The sequence below is a fragment of the Marmota monax genome, unplaced genomic scaffold, assembly GCF_021218885.2.
Source record: "Marmota monax isolate L192 unplaced genomic scaffold, Marmota_monax_Labrador192_F-V1.1 WCK01_AAM20220418_F8-fsc00055, whole genome shotgun sequence".
NCBI classification, from domain to species: domain Eukaryota; kingdom Metazoa; phylum Chordata; class Mammalia; order Rodentia; family Sciuridae; genus Marmota; species Marmota monax.
In genome coordinates, this window is record NW_026695205.1 from 8,828,729 (window position 1) to 8,847,252 (window position 18,524).

The 18,524-nt window shown below is 37.8% G+C and overlaps 1 protein-coding gene across 6 annotated transcripts in view; it reads left to right on the top strand.

Annotated features, from left to right (window-relative positions):
* The window catches only part of Nme7 (NME/NM23 family member 7), a 190,074-nt gene that overhangs the window by 35,278 nt on the left and 136,272 nt on the right, over nucleotides 1-18,524 (top strand). For 4 of the 6 annotated variants that reach the window (XM_046430225.2, XM_046430226.2, XM_046430227.2 and 1 more), the window contains exons 3-4: nucleotides 513-679; nucleotides 15,345-15,455. In XM_046430225.2, the coding sequence (XP_046286181.1) occupies nucleotides 513-679; nucleotides 15,345-15,455 (278 nt within the window). The remainder of the gene's footprint in view (nucleotides 1-512; nucleotides 680-15,344; nucleotides 15,456-18,524) is intronic. The other 2 variants (XM_046430229.2, XM_046430228.2) reach the window with 1 other exon arrangement.

Genomic DNA, 18,524 nt, shown 5'->3' on the forward strand with positions numbered 1-18,524 from the left:
AATTTATAATATACAAAATTGGGATTTGGGTTTGGTATGGTGGTGCATGTCTGTAATCCCAGTGACTTGGGAGCCTGTGGCAGGAGGATTGTGAGTTCAAAGTTAGCCTCACCAAAAGAGAGGTGCTAAGAAACTCAGTGAGACCCCATCTCTAAATACAAAATAGGGCTGAGGATGTGGGTCAGAGGTCAAGTACCCCTGAGTTCAATCCCCAGAACCCTCCACCTTAAAAAAAATTGTGATTTATGTTTGCAGCAAAAAATAACCTTTTTTAAAAACATTTTTTAAATACCTTCATTTTATTTATTTTTTATTTATTTTCATGTGGTGCTAAGTATTGAACCCAGTGCCTCGCACGTGCCAGGCGAGCGCTCTACCGCTGAGCTACAACCCCAGCCCCCAAGAACCTATCTTTTAATATGCTAGAAGTAAGAATTATTTCTACCTCATGATAAGGTTAACATTCTTTATTGATAATTATAATTTTGTTGTGTTATTGTTTTTGGTTCTAGCATGATGTGAAGAATCATCGTACGTTTTTAAAGCGGACCAAATATGATGACCTGCGCTTAGAAGATTTATTTATAGGCAACAAAGTAAATATCTTTTCTCGACAACTAGTATTAATTGACTATGGTGATCAATATACAGCTCGTCAACTGGGCAGTAGGAAAGAAAAGTAAGAAAATTATTATATAACCTTCTTTTTCATTCAAAACAGTATGCATGAGGCTTGGTACCATATTTCCTGTTCCTGTTGTGTTTTCACAATGTGGAGATTTTTCAGTGAGCCAGTTAAATGTTATGACATTTTTAGAATATTTGTGAGTAGATTCTGTAATTTAGTGTTCAATTAGAATAACAGAGTGATATCCGTAGTCTTAGGCAGTGATTTTTTCTGGGGAAAAAAAGACAGAGTTTTAATATGCCCATCATTTTTCATAACATGCATCTCACTTGGAATTAAGAGTATTTTGATATACAAAATCTTGCTTTAGGAAAAACATGACTTATGGGAGGAAAGAGAAGCATTAAGTGTTAAAAGCTCAATGCAGGGCTGGGGATGTGGCTCAAGTGGTAACACGCTCGCCTGGCATGCGCGGGGCGCGGGGTTTGATCCTCAGCATCACATAAAAATAAAATAAGATGTTGTGTCCACTGAAAACTAAAAAATAAATATTAAAAAATTCTCTCTCTCTTTAAAAAAAAAAAAAGTTCAATGGGAACTCCAAAGCAAGTAAAGTAGTGATTTCAAGGAAAGCTTTGTGGAGGTGTTTGGGCTCCATGATGAAAGATGGATTGAATATTTACCAGGTAGATGAAGTGGGGTGGAGTCCGGGCTAAATGGAGGAGCATAAGCAGGGGTAGAAGGCAAGAAATTGTACATCTTATACCGGGAGAAGCCTGTTGCTCTGCCTGGATAATGTGGTGGTTCAATTTTTGTGAATGTTTATTTTGTAAGATAGCAGTCTAAGTTAGGAACAGTAGGTGTGAAGAAGAAAGAAGGAATGTGCAAGCCAGGCACGGTGGCACATGCCTGTAATCCCAGTGGCTCAGGAGGCTAAGGCTTGAGGATCAAGAGTTCAAAGCCAGTCTCCGCAAGAGTGAGGCTCTAAGCGACTCAGTGAGACCCTGTCTCTACATTAAAAAATACAAAATACATCTGGGGATGTGGCTCAGTAGTCAAGTGGCCCTGAGTTCAATCCCCAGTACCTCCACCTCTTCCCCCAAAAAAGAAGGAATGTGCATGGTTAAAGAAGTGGAGTGACAGTGATGGGAGCATGCAGTGGCTGCTAATTGTTATATATGGCACAGTCTTGAATGATTTGCATGCATCTGATTTAGCCCCACGACATCATCTCCACTTGTAGATTGGGAAGTTGATGCTTAGTGATCGTAGGTAGCTTGGTGAAGTTCACAGTAGAAACCAGATTTAAGCCCAAAGTCAGTCTGAATCAGGAATGTCAGGATTCAACCAGAGGAACATGGGTAGGACCTGGAAGATAGTTGCTTTATTCTGTCTTAGTTCATTCTTATGTCTCCTTTGGCACTTAGCACATCTCCTTACACATTGCAGACACCTGATCTGTGTTAAGTAAATGAATTAATAAAGAACAAGGTAAAATTTATCCATTCTTTTTCTATTTCCTTCCTGTTTTCAAATTGTGACCTCCTTTGATCTAGTTGACGAGGAAGTTCTTGCTTAGGTTGTTTGTCACTAATGTTGTTTATTCTTGAGCTTTATTCACAGAAATAACATGTCCAATAAATATCTGAGCAATTAAAGAAAGACTTTGAGTGTTGTAAAAAGGAAAAAAAAAAAAGAGAGAGAAAGAAATCATATTCAGGCATTGTGGTACAGGGAAACTAGTTTGCCTTTCTTGTTCACAGTTGTATCCCTAAGGACTGTTGTGGTGATACCTACAATGCTAAATTATTTATAGGATATATCCCACAAAAAATGTGAATAATCACATTATTGAAAATAGCTGCTGTGTCAGGAGGATGTTTCCAGCTGGCGGCCATTCCTGTTCCTCTCTTCATCACTCCCGTAGCGTGTTGCTTGTGTGGTCAGCTTCCTGCTACATACCTTAGATAAATCAGCCTATAAAGAGGAAAGGTATCAGCCTTTGGCCAATTGGCCTCATGGCTTTAGGCCTGTGGTGGCACAGCACATCGCCGTGAGAGCAATCCGAAAAGAAGGCCATTCTCCTCAGGGTTGGGAAGAAAAGAGAGGAAGAGGAGGGGCCTGTGGTGCTACTACAGTCTTTGAGGACTCGCCCCCACTGACCTCAAGCCCTCCCACTAGGTCTTTTTTTTTTTTTTATTGGTTGTTCAAAACATTACAAAGCTCTTGACACATCATATTTCATACATTAGATTCAGGTGGGTTATGAACTCCCAATTTTACCCCAAATACAGATTGCAGAATCACATCAGTTACACATCCACATTTTTACATAATGCCCTATTAGTAACTGTTGTGTTCTGCTACCTTTCCTATCCCCTACTCTCCCCCCTCCCCTCCCCTCCCATCTTCTCTCTCTACCCCATCTGTTGTAATTCATTTCTCTCCTTGTTTTTTTTTTTTTCCCATTCCCCTCACAACCTCTTATATGTAATTTTGTATAACAATGAGGGTCTCCCTCCATTACCATGCAATTTCCCTTTTCTCTCCCTTTCCCTCCCACCTCATGTCTCTGTTTAAACTTTTCCTCCTGCTCTTCCTCCCTGCTCTGTTCTTAGTTGCTCTCATTATATCAAAGAAGACATTTGGCATTTGTTTTTTAGGGATTGGCTAGCTTCACTAAGCATAATCTGCTCTAGCGCCATCCATTTCCCTGCAAATTCCATGATTTTGTCATTTTTTAGTGCTGCGTAATACTCCATGGTGTATAAATGCCACATTTTTTTTTATCCATTCATCTATTGAAGGGCATCTGGGTTGGTTCCACAGTCTTGCTATTGTGAATTGTGCTGCTATGAACATCGATGTGGCAGTATCCCTGTAGTACGCTCTTTTAAGGTCTTCAGGGAATAGTCCGAGAAGGGCAATAGCTGGGTCAAATGGTGGTTCCATTCCCAGATTTTCCAGGAATCTCCATACTTCTTTCCAAATTGGCCGCACCAATTTGCAGTCCCACCAGCAATGTACAAGAGTACCCTTTTCCCCACATCCTCGCCAACACTTGTTGTTGTTTGACTTCATAATGGCTGCCAATCTAACTGGAGTGAGATGGTATCTTAGGGTGGTTTTGATTTGCATTTCTCTGACAGCTAGAGATGGTGAGCATTTTTTCATGTACTTGTTGATTGATTGTATGTCCTCCTCTGAGAAGTGTCTGTTCAGGTCCTTGGCCCATTTGTTGATTGGGTTATTTGTTATCTTATTGTCTAGTTTTTTGAGTTCTTTGTATACTCTGGATATTAGGGCTCTATCTGAAGTGTGAGGATTAAAAATTTGTTCCCAGGATGTAGGCTCCCTATTTACCTGTCTTATTGTTTCTCTTGCTGAGAAAAAACTTTTTAGTTTAAGTAAGTCCCATTTGTTGATTCTTGTTATTAACTCTTGTGCTATGGGTGTCCTATTAAGGAATTTGGAGCCCAATCCCACAATATGTAGATCGGAGCCCACTTTTTCTTCTATCCGACGCAGAGTCTCTGATTTGATGTCAAGCTCCTTGATCCATTTTGAGTTAACTTTTGTGCATGGCGAGAGAAGGGGATTCAGTTTCATTTTGTTGCATATGGATTTCCAGTTTTCCCAACACCATTTGTTGAAGATGCTACCCTTCCTCCATTGCGTGCTTTTAGCCCCTTTATCAAATATAAGATAGTTGTAACTTTGTGGATTAGTCTCTGTATCCTCTATTCTGTACCGTTGGTCCACCCGCCTGTTTTGGTACCAGTACCATGCTGTTTTTGTTACTATTGCTCTGTAATATAGTTTGAAATCTGGTATCGCTATACCGCCTGATTCACACTTCCTGCTTAGAGTTGCTTTTGATATTCTGGGTCTTTTATTTTTTCATATGAATTTCATGATTGCTTTATCTATTTCTACAAGAAATGCCGTTGGGATTTTGATTGGCATTGCATTAAACCTATAGAGAACTTTTGGTAATATCGCCATTTTGATGATGTTAGTTCTTCCTATCCAAGAACAGGGTATATTTTTTCATCTTCTAAAATCTTCTTCTATTTCTCTCTTTAGGGTTCTGTAGTTTTCATTGTATAAGTCTTTCACCTCTTTTGTTAGGTTGATTCCCAAGTATTTTATTTTTTTTTTTGAGGATATTGTGAATGGAGTGTTTTTCCTCATTTCCGTTTCAGAAGTTTTGTCGCTGATATACAGAAATGCCTTTGATTTATGCGTGTTGATTTTATATCCTGCCACTTTGCTGAATTCATTTATTAGTTCTAGTAGTTTTTTTGTAGACCCTTTTGGGTCTTCTAGGTATAGAATCATGTTGTCTGCAAATAGTGATAATTTAAGTTCTTCTTTTCCTATTTTTATGCCTTTAATTTCTTTCGTCTGTCTAATTGCTCTGGCTAGTGTTTCGAGAACTATATTGAATAGAAGTGGTGATAGAGGGCATCCCTGTCTTGTTCCAGATTTTAGAGGGAATGCCTTCAGTTTTTCTCCATTCAGAATGATGCTAGCCTGAGGCTTAGCATAGATAGCTTTTACAATGTTGAGATAAGTTCCTGTTATCCCTAGTTTTTCTAATGTTTTGAACATAAAGAGATGCTGTACTTTGTCGAATGCTTTTTCTGCGTCTATTGAGATGATCATATGTTTCTTATCTTTAAGTCTATTGATGTGGTGAATAACATTTATTGATTTCCATATATTGAACCATCCTTGCATCCCAGGGATGAATCCTACTTGATCATGGTGCACAATTTTTTTGATGTGTTTTTGTATCCGATTCGCCAGAATTTTATTGAGGATTTTTGCCTCTAGGTTCATTAGGGATATTGGTCTGTAGTTTTCTTTCTTTGAGGTTTCTTTGTCTGGTTTTGGAATCAGGGTGATTTTGGCCTCATGGAATGAATTTGGAAGAGCTCCCTCTTTTTCTATTTCCTGAAATAACTTGAAAAGTATTGGTATTAATTCTTCTTTAAAGGTTTTGTAAAACTCCACTGTATACCCATCCGGTCCTGGGCTTTTCTTGGTTGGTAGTCCTTTGATTGCTTCTTCTATTTCATCCATTGATATTGGTCTGTTCAAATTGTGTGTATCCTCCTGACTCAGTCTGGGCAAATCATATGACTTACGAAATTTATCGATGTCTTCACTATCTTCTATTTTATTGGAATGTAGGTTTTCAAAATAATTCCTAATTATCTTCTGTATTTCTGTAGCATCTGTTGTGATATTGCCTTTTTCATCCCATATGTTAGTAATTTGAATTCTCTCTCTTCTTCTCTTGGTTAGCATGGCTAAGGGTCTGTCGTTCTTATTTATTTTTTCGAAGAACCAACTTTTAGTTTTGTTAATTTTTTCAGTAGTTTCTTTTGTTTCCATTTCGTTGATTTCCGCTCTGATTTTAATTATTTCTTGCCTTCTGCTACATTTGCTGTTGTTTTGGTCTTCCTTTTCTAGGGCTTTGAGATGAAGTGTGAGCTCATTTATTTGTTGGTTTTTTCTTTTTTTGAGGAATGACCTCCAGGCGATGAATTTCCCTCTTAAAACTGCTTTCATTGTGTCCCATAGATTCCGATATGTTGTGTCTGTATTTTCATTTATCTCTAAGAATTTTTTGATTTCCTCCTTTATGTCTTCTGTAACCCATTGATCATTCAGTAACATATTGTTCATTTTCCATGTGATGTAGGATTTTTCCTTCCTTCTTTTATCATTGATTTCCAGTTTCATTCCATTTTGATCAGATAAAATGCATGGTATTATCTCCACCCCTTTATATTTACTGAGGGTTGCCCAATCCATAATATATGGTCTATTTTTGAGAAGGATCCATGTGCTGCTGAGAAAAAAGTATATCCACTTGATGATGGTTGATATATTCTATATATGTCAGTTAAGTCTAGGTTATTGATTGTGATATTGAGTTCTATAGTTTCTTTATTCAACTTTTGTTTGGAGGATCTGTCCAATGGTGAGAGAGGTGTGTTGAAGTCACCCATAATTATTGTGTTGTGGTCTATTTGATTCTTGAATTTGAGGAGAATTTGTTTTATGAATGTCACAGCACCATTATTTGGTGCATAAATATTGATAATTGTTATGTCTTGTTGGTGAATGGTTCCTTTTAACAGTATATAATGTCCTTCCTTATCCCTTTTGATTAACTTAGTCTTTTTTTTTTTTTTTTGCTTATTTTTGTCTCCTTTATTTATTATTTTTATCTGAAAAAAGTAATGTAAAAAAAAGTAAATAACTTTTACTCACATTATTTGGATAATCTAATGGTGTATTTTAAAGTATTTGGCACTTCATGCAAGCTCGAGTAAATGACTGAATATACAAAATATTGCAGGTAGACTTTTTTTTTTTTTTAAAGATGATCAAGTAAAATGTCTTCCTAATAGAGGTAAAAAATTGATACTATGAATGGCAAAAACTTATTCCAGTTGCAGATATGTGACAGATAACAAATAAAACTACTTCTCTTGACTCAAAGAACAATTGAGTGTATTGGCTTTGTAGTCTATTAGAGTTGGGAATAATTTCTGAGTTCTGTTTCTTCCTCTTGTATGACTGGATAATTAAATTCCTTTTGCCTCAATTTTTTCACCTGTGCATATGGATAAAGAAAATACCGAACTCATGGGATGTCTGTAAAGATGAAATGAGCTAATGCATATAAAACATAAGAACAATAGATGTTTTCCTAATTCTTGTTTTGCTACACTCCTGACTTTCAGCACTAGTTTAGCCAAGCAATTGAGTTGAAAATGTGATCTAAATCCTTGTGCAAACCTAGAGGAGGAAGCAGCATTCACATTCTCATAATATTTTCTTTTTTTTTTTTAAATTTTTTATTGTTGGTTGTTCAAAACATTACATAGTTCTTGATATATCATATTTCCCACTTTGATTCAAGTGGGTTATGAGCTCCCATTTTTACCCCATGTACAGATTGCAGAATCACATCAGTTACACATCCATTGATTTACATATTGCCATACTAGTGTCTGTTGTGTTCTGCTGCCTTTCCTATCCTCTACTATCCCGCCTCCCCTCCCCTCCCCTCCCCTCCCCTCCCTTCCCCTCTCCTCTTCTCTCTCTGCCCCATCTACTGACCTTCATTTCTCCCCCTTGTATTATTTTTCCCTTTCCCCTCACTTCCTCTTCTATGTACTTTTGTATAACCCTGAGGGTCTCCTTCCATTTCCATGCAATTTCCCTTCTCTCTCCCTTTCCCTCCCTCCTCTCATCCCTGTTTAATGTTAATCTTCTTCTCATGCTCTTCGACCCTACTCTGTTCTTAGTTACTCTCCTTATATCAAAGAAGACATTTGGCATTTGTTTTTCAGGGATTGGCTAGCTTCACTTAGCATAATCTGCTCTAATGCCATCCATTTCCCTGTAAATTCTATGATTTTGTCATTTTTTAATGCAGAGTAATACTCCATTGTGTGTAAATGCCACATTTTTTTTATCCATTCGTCTATTGAAGGGCATCTGGGTTGGTTCCACAGTCTTGCTGTTGTGAATTGTGCTGCTATGAACATCGATGTAGCTGGGTCAAATGGTGGCTCCATTCCCAGCTTTCCAAGAAATCTCCATACTGCTTTCCAAATTGGCTGCACCATTTTTCTGATGACTCTAGGTCCTCCTCAATATTTAGGCTGTCCTGCATTGTTTGTACTCCTTTTCTTCCTTGCTTTTTCGTGCTGCTCATGTTACTTCTTGTTCTGTTTGACTGCTGAGTTACTGTTTACTCCTATAAATTTATTTGATGCTTGGGAGGAAAGGCATTAGAAGGGAAGGGAAGAAGTCACTAAAGAGAATGAGAGTAAGCAGGTAGAATTCAAGGAAGGGGGAATAAGAAAATTGAAAAGAAATGAAAAGACAAAAGAAAAAAAATAGAAAATAAAAAAAGAAAAAAAAATTTAAAAAAATAAAAATTAAAATTAAAAAAAATTTTAAAAATTAAAAAAAATTTAAAAAACAACAACAAAAAAATGAAAATGAAAAAAAACCCAAATTTAAAAAAAAAATTAATAAATGCAGTCTTAGAGTTTGATTAACTTCTCTTCCAGTAGGTGGAGCTGTGCCCCCTGGGCCAAGCTTCTCCTCTCAATACAAGGGAACCAATCACTGTGCAGCAGCTCCTCCTCCCAGACTGGGCGGGTCTCCAATCCTGAGTGCCTAGGGCCTTCTCTTGTGTCTAGTCACTTCCCCACTTTTCCTCAAGCCAGGCCCCGCTCACCGGTGACGCTCACCACAATACTGGCTACACGCCAGGTCTGCTGCTCCCGGGAGCCCTGTTTTCATGAACGACTGGGCACACTCTCCCTGTTTGCCATTCCCTCAGACCCTAAGTTTGTAGAGCTTGGGGCTGAGAACCCTCGGCAAATTTTGCTTGCCCTCCAGTAGCCACGCCCCCGGTAGCTGGTGCAAGAGACCTCAGTTGTCAGCACTGGTGGGAGCGGTAGCCGGGAGTTCCGCGCTGCGGGTCCCGCGCCACTCCTGATTCCCTCGTTCTGGCTATGGCGCTCACGGGAGAGCTGGGAGGGGCCCTTAAGGTTTCCCCGCTGTGTGGAGAGGGAAGGCCAGGGGATTACACACTTGTCGCCGCTGGTTTCAATGAAGTTATCTCCTCCGCTGCATTCTGGTGACATCAGTTCTCTGCCATGGTGGTATCCCATGCAAATGGCGACAGTTCGTTCCCTTTGCCGGGTGACCAATGCAACGGGTGGGTCCTGACTGTCTCTCCCAAGCCCCATTTCAATCCTGTGGCCACTGCCTATGAAGGCTCGGTTGGCATTTACCTCCGTAGGTTCAGAAGGGCCGACCAGTTGTTTCAGCGGGATCCTTTAGTGCTGAGTCACAGCAGTTTGTCTGCGAGAAGCAGGCGAACGGGAGCTTGAATTCAGCCCATCCGGGCTCCGTGTGTGTTCTGAGAGGCCCAGACTGTTCCCTCCCACTAGGTCTTTCTTAAAGGTTCTCAGTTGTGCCGCAGGTGGGGAATGTTGGCAGACCCTTATCCAAACACAAGTACAGAAGCAGCAGTCCAGTGTCCTCCACATGCATCTCTTCAGTCTTTTTTTTGTTTATCAAAGCTATATTTATCATTCTGATTTTCCTCAGTTTTGGTTTAGAAGACATAGAACAGTTTGGAATTATAGCTGAAAAGCTGGCTTTATAGAAAATAAGAACTTTTGATATTGTGTTTCTTCTGAATATTGGTTTCATTGTTACCATAATGACAGTTTAATTTTCAGCTTCTACTTCTGAGTTGCAACTTCTAGAGACTAGAATTAAATATATTTGAAATGAAGTTTTAATTCTTTGGTCATCTTTCTTTGCTTTGAGTTCTAATACTTATATTTTATATTATTTGGAGAGGGTTTTTTTGCATTTGTGGTGTGAATGTTGGGTTTATTAAAAGTAGGTATCAATGGTAGAAGTATATGCATGAAAAGCTGCAAAAATCAGCAAAGTATTTTTATTATATATTTTACTGATTTAAATTGATTCACCACTTTTTTCTTCTGATTCTTTCCTAACTGCCTGTGGGTAGCAAATACAGCAATCTTTTGGGTGGTTTAAATTAATTTCCAAATCCCAGAGTTTCAAAAATATATTGTTTCATTTCAATGACATAAAAGTAGGCATATGGAAAAACATGTATACCTCTCAGAGTCCCAGAGAAACATCTTCTACATAATAATTATAATTGAGTCTAATTTTCAGTTTAGTATAAACATCAAAAGCTAACTGCATACCCAGCACCTTTCTTCCTGGAGTAAACCTGTAGAGAGGGGGATGGGTGAAGTTGCTCTCCATGGAGCTCATTAGCTAATTGTGAAGCAATGATCCAAATAATTCAGTATAATTAAATTTAGCTCACAGATTATCCTCAAGTTTTCAGTTCCCTTTGAAGAAATCTGACATTTGATTCACATTTCTATTGTCTTTCATAAACACTTTATCACATGGATAAAGGTTATTAGCCCAATTATTTGAATTTATACCATTATTTTGTTTTTGCTATGATGAGGCTCCATCATAGCAAAAACAAAATAATGGTATGAATTCTTTTGTTCTCATGGAGATGTACTGATATGATTCATTGCCCTGAAATGAAATGTGGGTAAATAGCAAGCTGTATTTAAGATGAGACCTTTGCTTTCCAAGGGTTTAAGAGCACTTTTCTTGAAGGCAGGGTGACTGACCCAAATTACCTTTTGAATTTTTTAACACAGCCCAAGAATTCCAAGTATTTGTTTAGCCTAAATATGCCTTATAGATAACACTTTTAAAGGTATTGAAATAGTACTTTATTTTTAAGACTTACATAGTTTAAGAATACTTGTGGATGAACATACATTATCTGGTATTGGAATTTGATTCATTTTTTTACATTTTTTATATTTGGAGATTTGCAAATGTCATCAGATATATATTTGAATAAAATTTATGGAAACAAAATGTCAGCAAATCTTGGCTATTTAAACTTTGAACTAGCCTTGGGGTTCAGGTATTTTATATGTAAGCAGGATTATAGTATTGGGATATAATAGTATATGAAGGAATTATAAGAAATTGAAATTAATAAATGCTAAAAACGTACCTCTTTCCTTCCCTCATCCCAACTGGAGCAGTGAAGTGTAGAATAATGTAAAAAGCATCCCTTTCTCTCCTCTGGCTGCTGTTGCACTGCGTACCTCTTGCTTTCACCTCTACTTCTCTGGCTATTTCTTTTGTCATTCTGACATCTTCTTAAAAGAGGGTGCTAAAATATAGAGCTGGCATTCCCCAGGTTTCTGTCTGAGGACCTTTTTTTCTCATTCTGTGCACCCTTTGAGGGGATTCTGTGTATACCTGCCTGGTTTCTGTTCTTGACTAAAAGGCTCAGGGTCACTCCAGGTAAACTGGGTTAACTGGGATGCACAAAATAACCACACAAGAGGCAGAAATACCTTTTTCTTTGGGGTCGCTGTGTCGGTTGGCTCCTCTGACCTTAAGGGTCCGCAGAAAGAGAGAGAGAGAGAGAGAGAGAGAGAGAGAGAGAGAGAGTGAGAGAGAGAGAGAGAGAGAGAGAGAGAGAGAGAGACACACACACCTGCACGCACGTGCAGACCCCTTTTATTGAGGAGAAGCTATTCAAATGAGGCAAGGTGTCAGGTTTCAGGGGGCTGAGTCTATCTTCATGATGTCCACTGTCATCAGGTTGACTGACATCTAGGTAGGCCACACCCAAGGGCACAGTAAATAAGGGGACACACAAAAGGTGTTTCCATGGAACATTCTATCCCAAACAGGGTAAGGGGTTATATTACAGAGGAACAGGTGAGCGTAGCTCCACCCATGGGGCTGTAGCAAGACACACCCATGCATGAGACACCTTCCCTGGAACCCAAGAAGGCTGGGGAAAACTCTGTCACATTTCTGCGACTGAGCTCCTCAGCATCCAGCCAGGGAGTGTGACTCAGTCACATGCAAGGTTGGTCTCCCACATATACCCATGATTTCAACTATATGTTGCTTTCCAAGATTGTATTATCAGCCCAGCTGCAAAACCATACATTATAAATTTTTTGTGTCTTTCCATGTGGACTTCACATAGATACTTAAACAAATTCAAAATTGAATTAATTCTCTTTTATTGAGAAACCTCCTTTTGAACTCCTAAGCTTCATATTCACTTAATCACAGTCTTGGAATAATATGGATTCCTTGTCCTATTTGTATTTTAACCCAACATCCAGAAGGGAACCGAACTTTACCCATATACTTACCTCCTTTGGAAATCTCTTATTTCTCTTCTTTTCCTCCTTCACATTACATACCTTGTACCTTAAATCATCTTTTTATCATCTTTTGAACTCTGTTAGTCTCCACTTTTCCCTCCAAATTATTAACTGATTGAGGATAGGTAAATTCAGTACATGAAGTATTTGTAGGTTTCTCTGTTCGTGTGGTTTCTTTTGGTTCTCTCTATGTTGTTCTTTTTCTGTGTGTGTCTGTATGTGTGGTTATCTTTATGATGATGGCTGCTGTTTCTGTGCAGGGGGTGTTGTGTATGTGTGCACTGTCTATATATTAAATATTGGAGGTACAGAAATAAGAGAATTTTCTCCCTGAGAAGAATTGTGTTGCTTCTGCCTATTTCCTGTAGGCATTAGCAATCTGACCATTATCCAGGTTCAGAAATTAAGTTCTGAAATGCCTATGTGATGTGAACATGTGCTTTTGGTTTACATTCATATTATAGCTATGGGTCCCAAATTATTTTAGGGAGGATAACCTATTGGATTCCATTCCCCTCTCCTAGTAATGTAGTATAGATTAAAGTTGAAATTTGTCACACAAATACTGGCAAGTCAAAAGCTGCTTTCATTCTCACTTTCCTGGCACCCCTATTTTTTTAAAAAAATTGTCCTTGTAATTACTTACTAACTAGTTAATTCGTCTTTACTTTGAAAAAAATGTTTAAAAAGTATCTTACCCACTTTTTTATAAAAGGGTTTTTTTCTAGTTGTAGATGGCTACAGTATTTTTATTTTATTTATTTGTCTTTATGTGGTGCTGAGGATTGAACCCAGGGCCTCACACATGCTAGGCAAGTGCTCTTAGCCACAACCCCAGCCCCTCACTTTGTTGTTTTAGTTTTTCAGTATAGGGATTGCTCTGAGTAACTTTGTCATTGTTGCCAATCCGAAGCCTTAGCTGTATTTAAGCAGCATTATAGTATTGGGATTTATAATAGTGTATGAATGAATTAAAAAACATTGAAATTAATAAATGATAAATGAATTTAGTCCATATCACAGACTGCCTTATGATAGGATGTTTTCCTTTATTCATGAGGGAAGTACACACTTTATGCTCACAAAGAAAACAAAATAAACCATAAATTTAGACTTCGCTTGCCAGGTCTGGTGGTGCATGCCTATAATCCCAGTGACTCAGGAGACTGAGGCAGGAGGATCACGAGTTCAAAGTCAGCCTCAGCAATTTACCGAGGCCCTAAGAAACTTGGTGAGACCAAGTCTTAAAATGAAGAATAAAAAGGGCTGGGGATGTGGCTCAATAGTTAAGCGCCCCTGGGTTCAATCCCTGTTACCAAAAATAAATAAATAAATAAACAAACAAACAAATAAAATGTAGACAAGAAGCTGGGAGAGGTCCACCCCTGTAATCCTAGGTGAGTTGGTAAAAGTCTGAGGTCTCCTTGGTGGCATCTGAAGAGACCAGCCAAAGGGCAGTAAAGGCTGAAGATAAGGCTAAGGACTTTATTATAAAAGGAGCATCCCAAAGAAGACTGAATTCTCAGTCCCAGCAAGGTTCTATTGGTTTTAGATTTTTTAATTTTTTTATCTGTGATGCTGTGAATCAAACCAGGGCCTTGCATATGTTAGACAAGTGCTCCACCACTGAGCTACTTCCCCAGGCCAGTTTTAGATTCATGCTGCTGCTTGTTCACAGAAATTGATGACTTTTAAGTGAAAGAACTTTGATTGTGCATAGGGGAGGGAGTGGGGAGAAGAGGCATGGGGGTAGGAAAGATGGTGGAATGAGATGGACATTATTACCCTAGGTACATGTATGACTGCACATGTGGTGCAACGCTACATCGTGTACAACCAGAGAAATGAAAAGTTGTGCTGCAGTTGTGTACAATGAATCAAAATGCATTCTGTCATATGTATCTAATTAAAATAAACTAATTAATTAATTTTAAAAAATAAAAAAAGAAATTGATGACTGTTATTATCTTATATTTTAAGAGTTAGGGTTTGTGAAATATTCTTCTAGAGTTTAATGCAATTTTTAGGTTATGTTGGCTTATAATGGTTAAATAAGGTGAAATAAAAAGCAAAGACTTTCTTTTTTTGGTACCAGGGATTGAACCCAGAGGTGCTTTACCACTGAGCTATATCCCCAGCCTTTATGTTATGTTCTTTTTGTTGATAAAAATAGCTTAATATGAAAACTGTTCTCCTGTATGGATTCCTTGAATTAATGCCAATATTGTCAGAACAATGAAGTGGAAGTAGCAGCAAGTCTTTATCATGTAGATTGAGTTATTGCAACTGGTCAGGTTTTTATCTTATACTTGCAAATATTATTCTTGCAGATTTGGTGATGGTGCACTTATTTAATAATAGTAACACTATTTATGGTGGGTAAAGAGCACAGACCTAGGAGTCTTCTGAGCTATGTGTTTTGTCCTGAAGATGAAACTAATCATTTGTGTGACTTTTCCATATTACCTCTTTAGGCCTAGTTTCCTTATCAGTAAAGTAACATTGAGATTATGTCCATCTCCAAAATTCTGTTAATTCATAGACTTCAGAGAGTACATTGCTCTGTTTTATGCTCTTGGAAGGAAGCATGATTTTAAAAGTCAGCATGGTGCTTGCTATTTGTATACATCGTTGGGTGAGAGGACATTGAGCTCTTTGTGCATCACCCATTATGTGAATAAAGAGTCAGAAGAAGAATTTATAATTATTTTTATGTGGAGCTGAGGATCGAACCCGGTTCCCACCCGTGCTAGGCGAGTGCTCTACTGCTGAGCCACAATCCCAGCCCAATCTGGGGTGATTGTTAAGGAAACTACCACTCCTTGGGTATTTTTAAAAAAAACCTGAAAAACTTTGTTTATTTTCAAATTTATTCCTTATTTATTTATTTACAGAACATTAGCCCTGATTAAACCAGATGCAGTAACAAAGGCTGGAGAAATAATTGAAATAATAAACAAAGCTGGATTTACTATAACTAAACTTAAAATGATGATGCTTTCCAGGTAATTTTTTAAAATCATTCTCAGTTATATAATGTCTGATTTCATTTGTTAAAAAAACTTACCTATCTTTCCTTCTATTGTCTAAAATTTAAAGAAAGCTCTTCACTGAATGACAGAGTAGAATAGTAATTTTATCAGAATGAGAAAAATAAAACAGGTTATCAGATGCATAAATAATCATTTGAACTCTAAACAACTGGGAGTTGTCAGACAGTTCTTATGTAACGCTCTATTGTCTTCCACAGCCCTGTCTGCTTCTATGACATTAATGGTTGATAGTTACAATATGTTCTTAATACATAAGAATGACATACTGTATTTAAGTGATAGACGAGGAAATGAATGTGATTATTATAGGTTTTCAATATTGATATATTTGGAAGTATTTGTATTTATCTCTTCTAAGTATATATAATGGGTAAATATGTCTGCTTACTACTGGGAAAGCAATCCAAGGTATCTAACCAGACATTTTCTAAGTAATTTAATGAAAATAAAACTTATTCTACTTAGCTTTATCAAAAAATAAAGTAACTCTAATCTCATGATAAAATGGTGTTTCTCCCTTGGGAATGGCAAGAAAAATATTCACAATGTCCAAGTAAAGAACAGAGAAATGGGATAACTTCTCCAAAGAAACTGAAAAACCACTGGGAAGAAGTGCAGTATCTTTCTATGACATTGGACACTTGTTTTTGTTTTTTTTTTTAATTTTCATACCCAGTAGGCAAAACAAAGACGGAAATATTCCAGAGGATGTAGAAGGGAGGTGGGGCATCTCTGGGGCAGAGTTCCGTTTCCCTGGGGTCATATTCTCATCGGCTGAGTGTGACACAGAAGGGGCCTGTGAGTGGCAGTTAGGCAGAGCTGGCTCCAGTATTCTGTAATTCCATCAGTTCTTTTCTTTGATTTTGATCTTTTCTTTGGTTTTGGTACTTTCTTTTTCCTTCAAAAAATCATTGGTTCCTGAATTTCTATTCCGTGGGTCACTTGCATTTTCATCTCTGAAAACAGGGACAACAGGAAACAGTGAACATTCAACCTAGCTTCAATAGGTGTGATCCTGGAAATGCTGACAAAGTGCCCTTAGTTTTATCTCAACAGTGACATGTTTAAATTTGAAAGTTTTCTCCTATATGAAATCTCCCTGTTTCCATGTTATGTAGAGGCAGAGGCTTACACTTTAGAGCAGTGTCTATGGCCAGATTGCTTGCAGCTATGGCACTTTCTATGCATGTGACTCTGAACATTCTACCTCGGTACTTGTTTTTTTCATCTGAAGAATGGGGATCATGATAGTATGTGTAGCTTAACGTGGTACAAGGGCTGCATGCATTTAATGTCTACCTCCAGTGTTTTCATAGCATGGTGTCAAATGTCCCATGATAGGGATGATGCTTGTTTATCACAAAAGCCTTGTAGCACATTAAAAAAAAAAAAAAATCAACACTTTAGGAACACCACATAGTATAAATTTGTAGAGTTTTTTTGGAACCTTGAAATTTGTTAATTCCATCTATGTATTATAAAACTCTTCAGCCTTTGGAATGCCACAAATGTGAGCCCTTCTAATTATTGTCTACACAAATATTTGTTCCTTTGTTGCTGTGTACTCCCTTTTCCCTTAGTCAGGTGATCATTATCTGTTATCAGACCCTTTATACTGGTCCTTCTGGAAGCCAAGTTTCATTGTAAACAAACATTCTTGTGTCCACAGTGTCATAATAGAGAGCTTCCAAGTCGCCCTTTCACCTTTCCTTTAGTTGGAATCTGACTCTTCTCCAAGGGCTTCCATTTCCTATTAGCCCTTTTGTGTAGGCTGTTCACTCTTGAATATTCCTGTGTCATAGGGTCAGGATGTAGCATCAATACTTTATCTCCCTCTGAAAATCTCCACGCTTTCACAGAACAGCTCGTTTTTGGAAGGCCATGCCATACATTGTCCTCATTTCCATTCTTCAGGTCACAAACCCCACATTTATTCAGTATTTGGACATTTGGCTTGTAATCTTTGTCTCTGTTGGTAGGGATGACTTCAAGATTTCTGTGAGTGATCATCAAGGTGGTTGGATTTCCCCATCTCAATGACTGCCACCATCTTTTCAGTGACCTACTTCCATGGCTACATCTTTTTCTTAAAGCATGTCCTATGCATATCCTTTTCTTTGTACTTTCCCTGGGTAGTCCCATCCATGTTCATGTCCATGTCCATGTCCATATAATCACCTGCTACTTATTTATAGGTGAAATGCAGGTATATCTCTAGCTCTGACTTTTCTCTGTTATCATCAATCTGAAAATGATCCTGGATTCAACCTGATTACCCCCCATTTCTCACATCTACCTGATATTTAAGTCTTCTTACTTCTGATTTCTATACATCTTTGAGAGCCTTTCCTTCCTTACAATTCCCATTGCAGCTTAGCATAGGATCCTGTTCAACTTGTAAAAGCATTTAAATATGTTACTGGCCAATTTGCCTACTTCTAAAGTTAATGTTCTTTAATGACTCTTGATAGGTTACTCCTTACCCAAGATTGCTTCCTTCTACTCTGGATATTGCCAATAGAGTGAGGCTTATCAGTAGAATGGAAATCTGAGCACATCTCCATCCTCTTAAACCTACAGTGGTTTCCCATTGTCTGCTGGAGAAAACACACTAGCTCTTTGGGGGAGTACATAACACCCTTATTCATCTGACTTAACCTATTTTAGTAGGCTCACCTCTTGCCACTTCTTAGGTTTCCATTACTTGAATATGCCTTGGCTCTTACCTTAGTGCCATGATATCACTTAGCAGTGCGTTTATCAGAATAGATAATATGGTTAAGTGACACATGACAGTGTGCCTTTTTCTTTCTTTTTTTTTTTTTATGACAAGGGTATCAAGGATAGGAAGGGAATTATAAAGTTACAGTGCTATTCTTTTTTTAAAAAAATTTATTGGTTTTTGTTTTATATATATATATGACAATAGAGTATATTTTGACATATTATACATACATGGAGTGTAACTTCCCATTCTTGTAGTTAATTGTATATGACGTAGAGTTTCACCAGTCATGTATT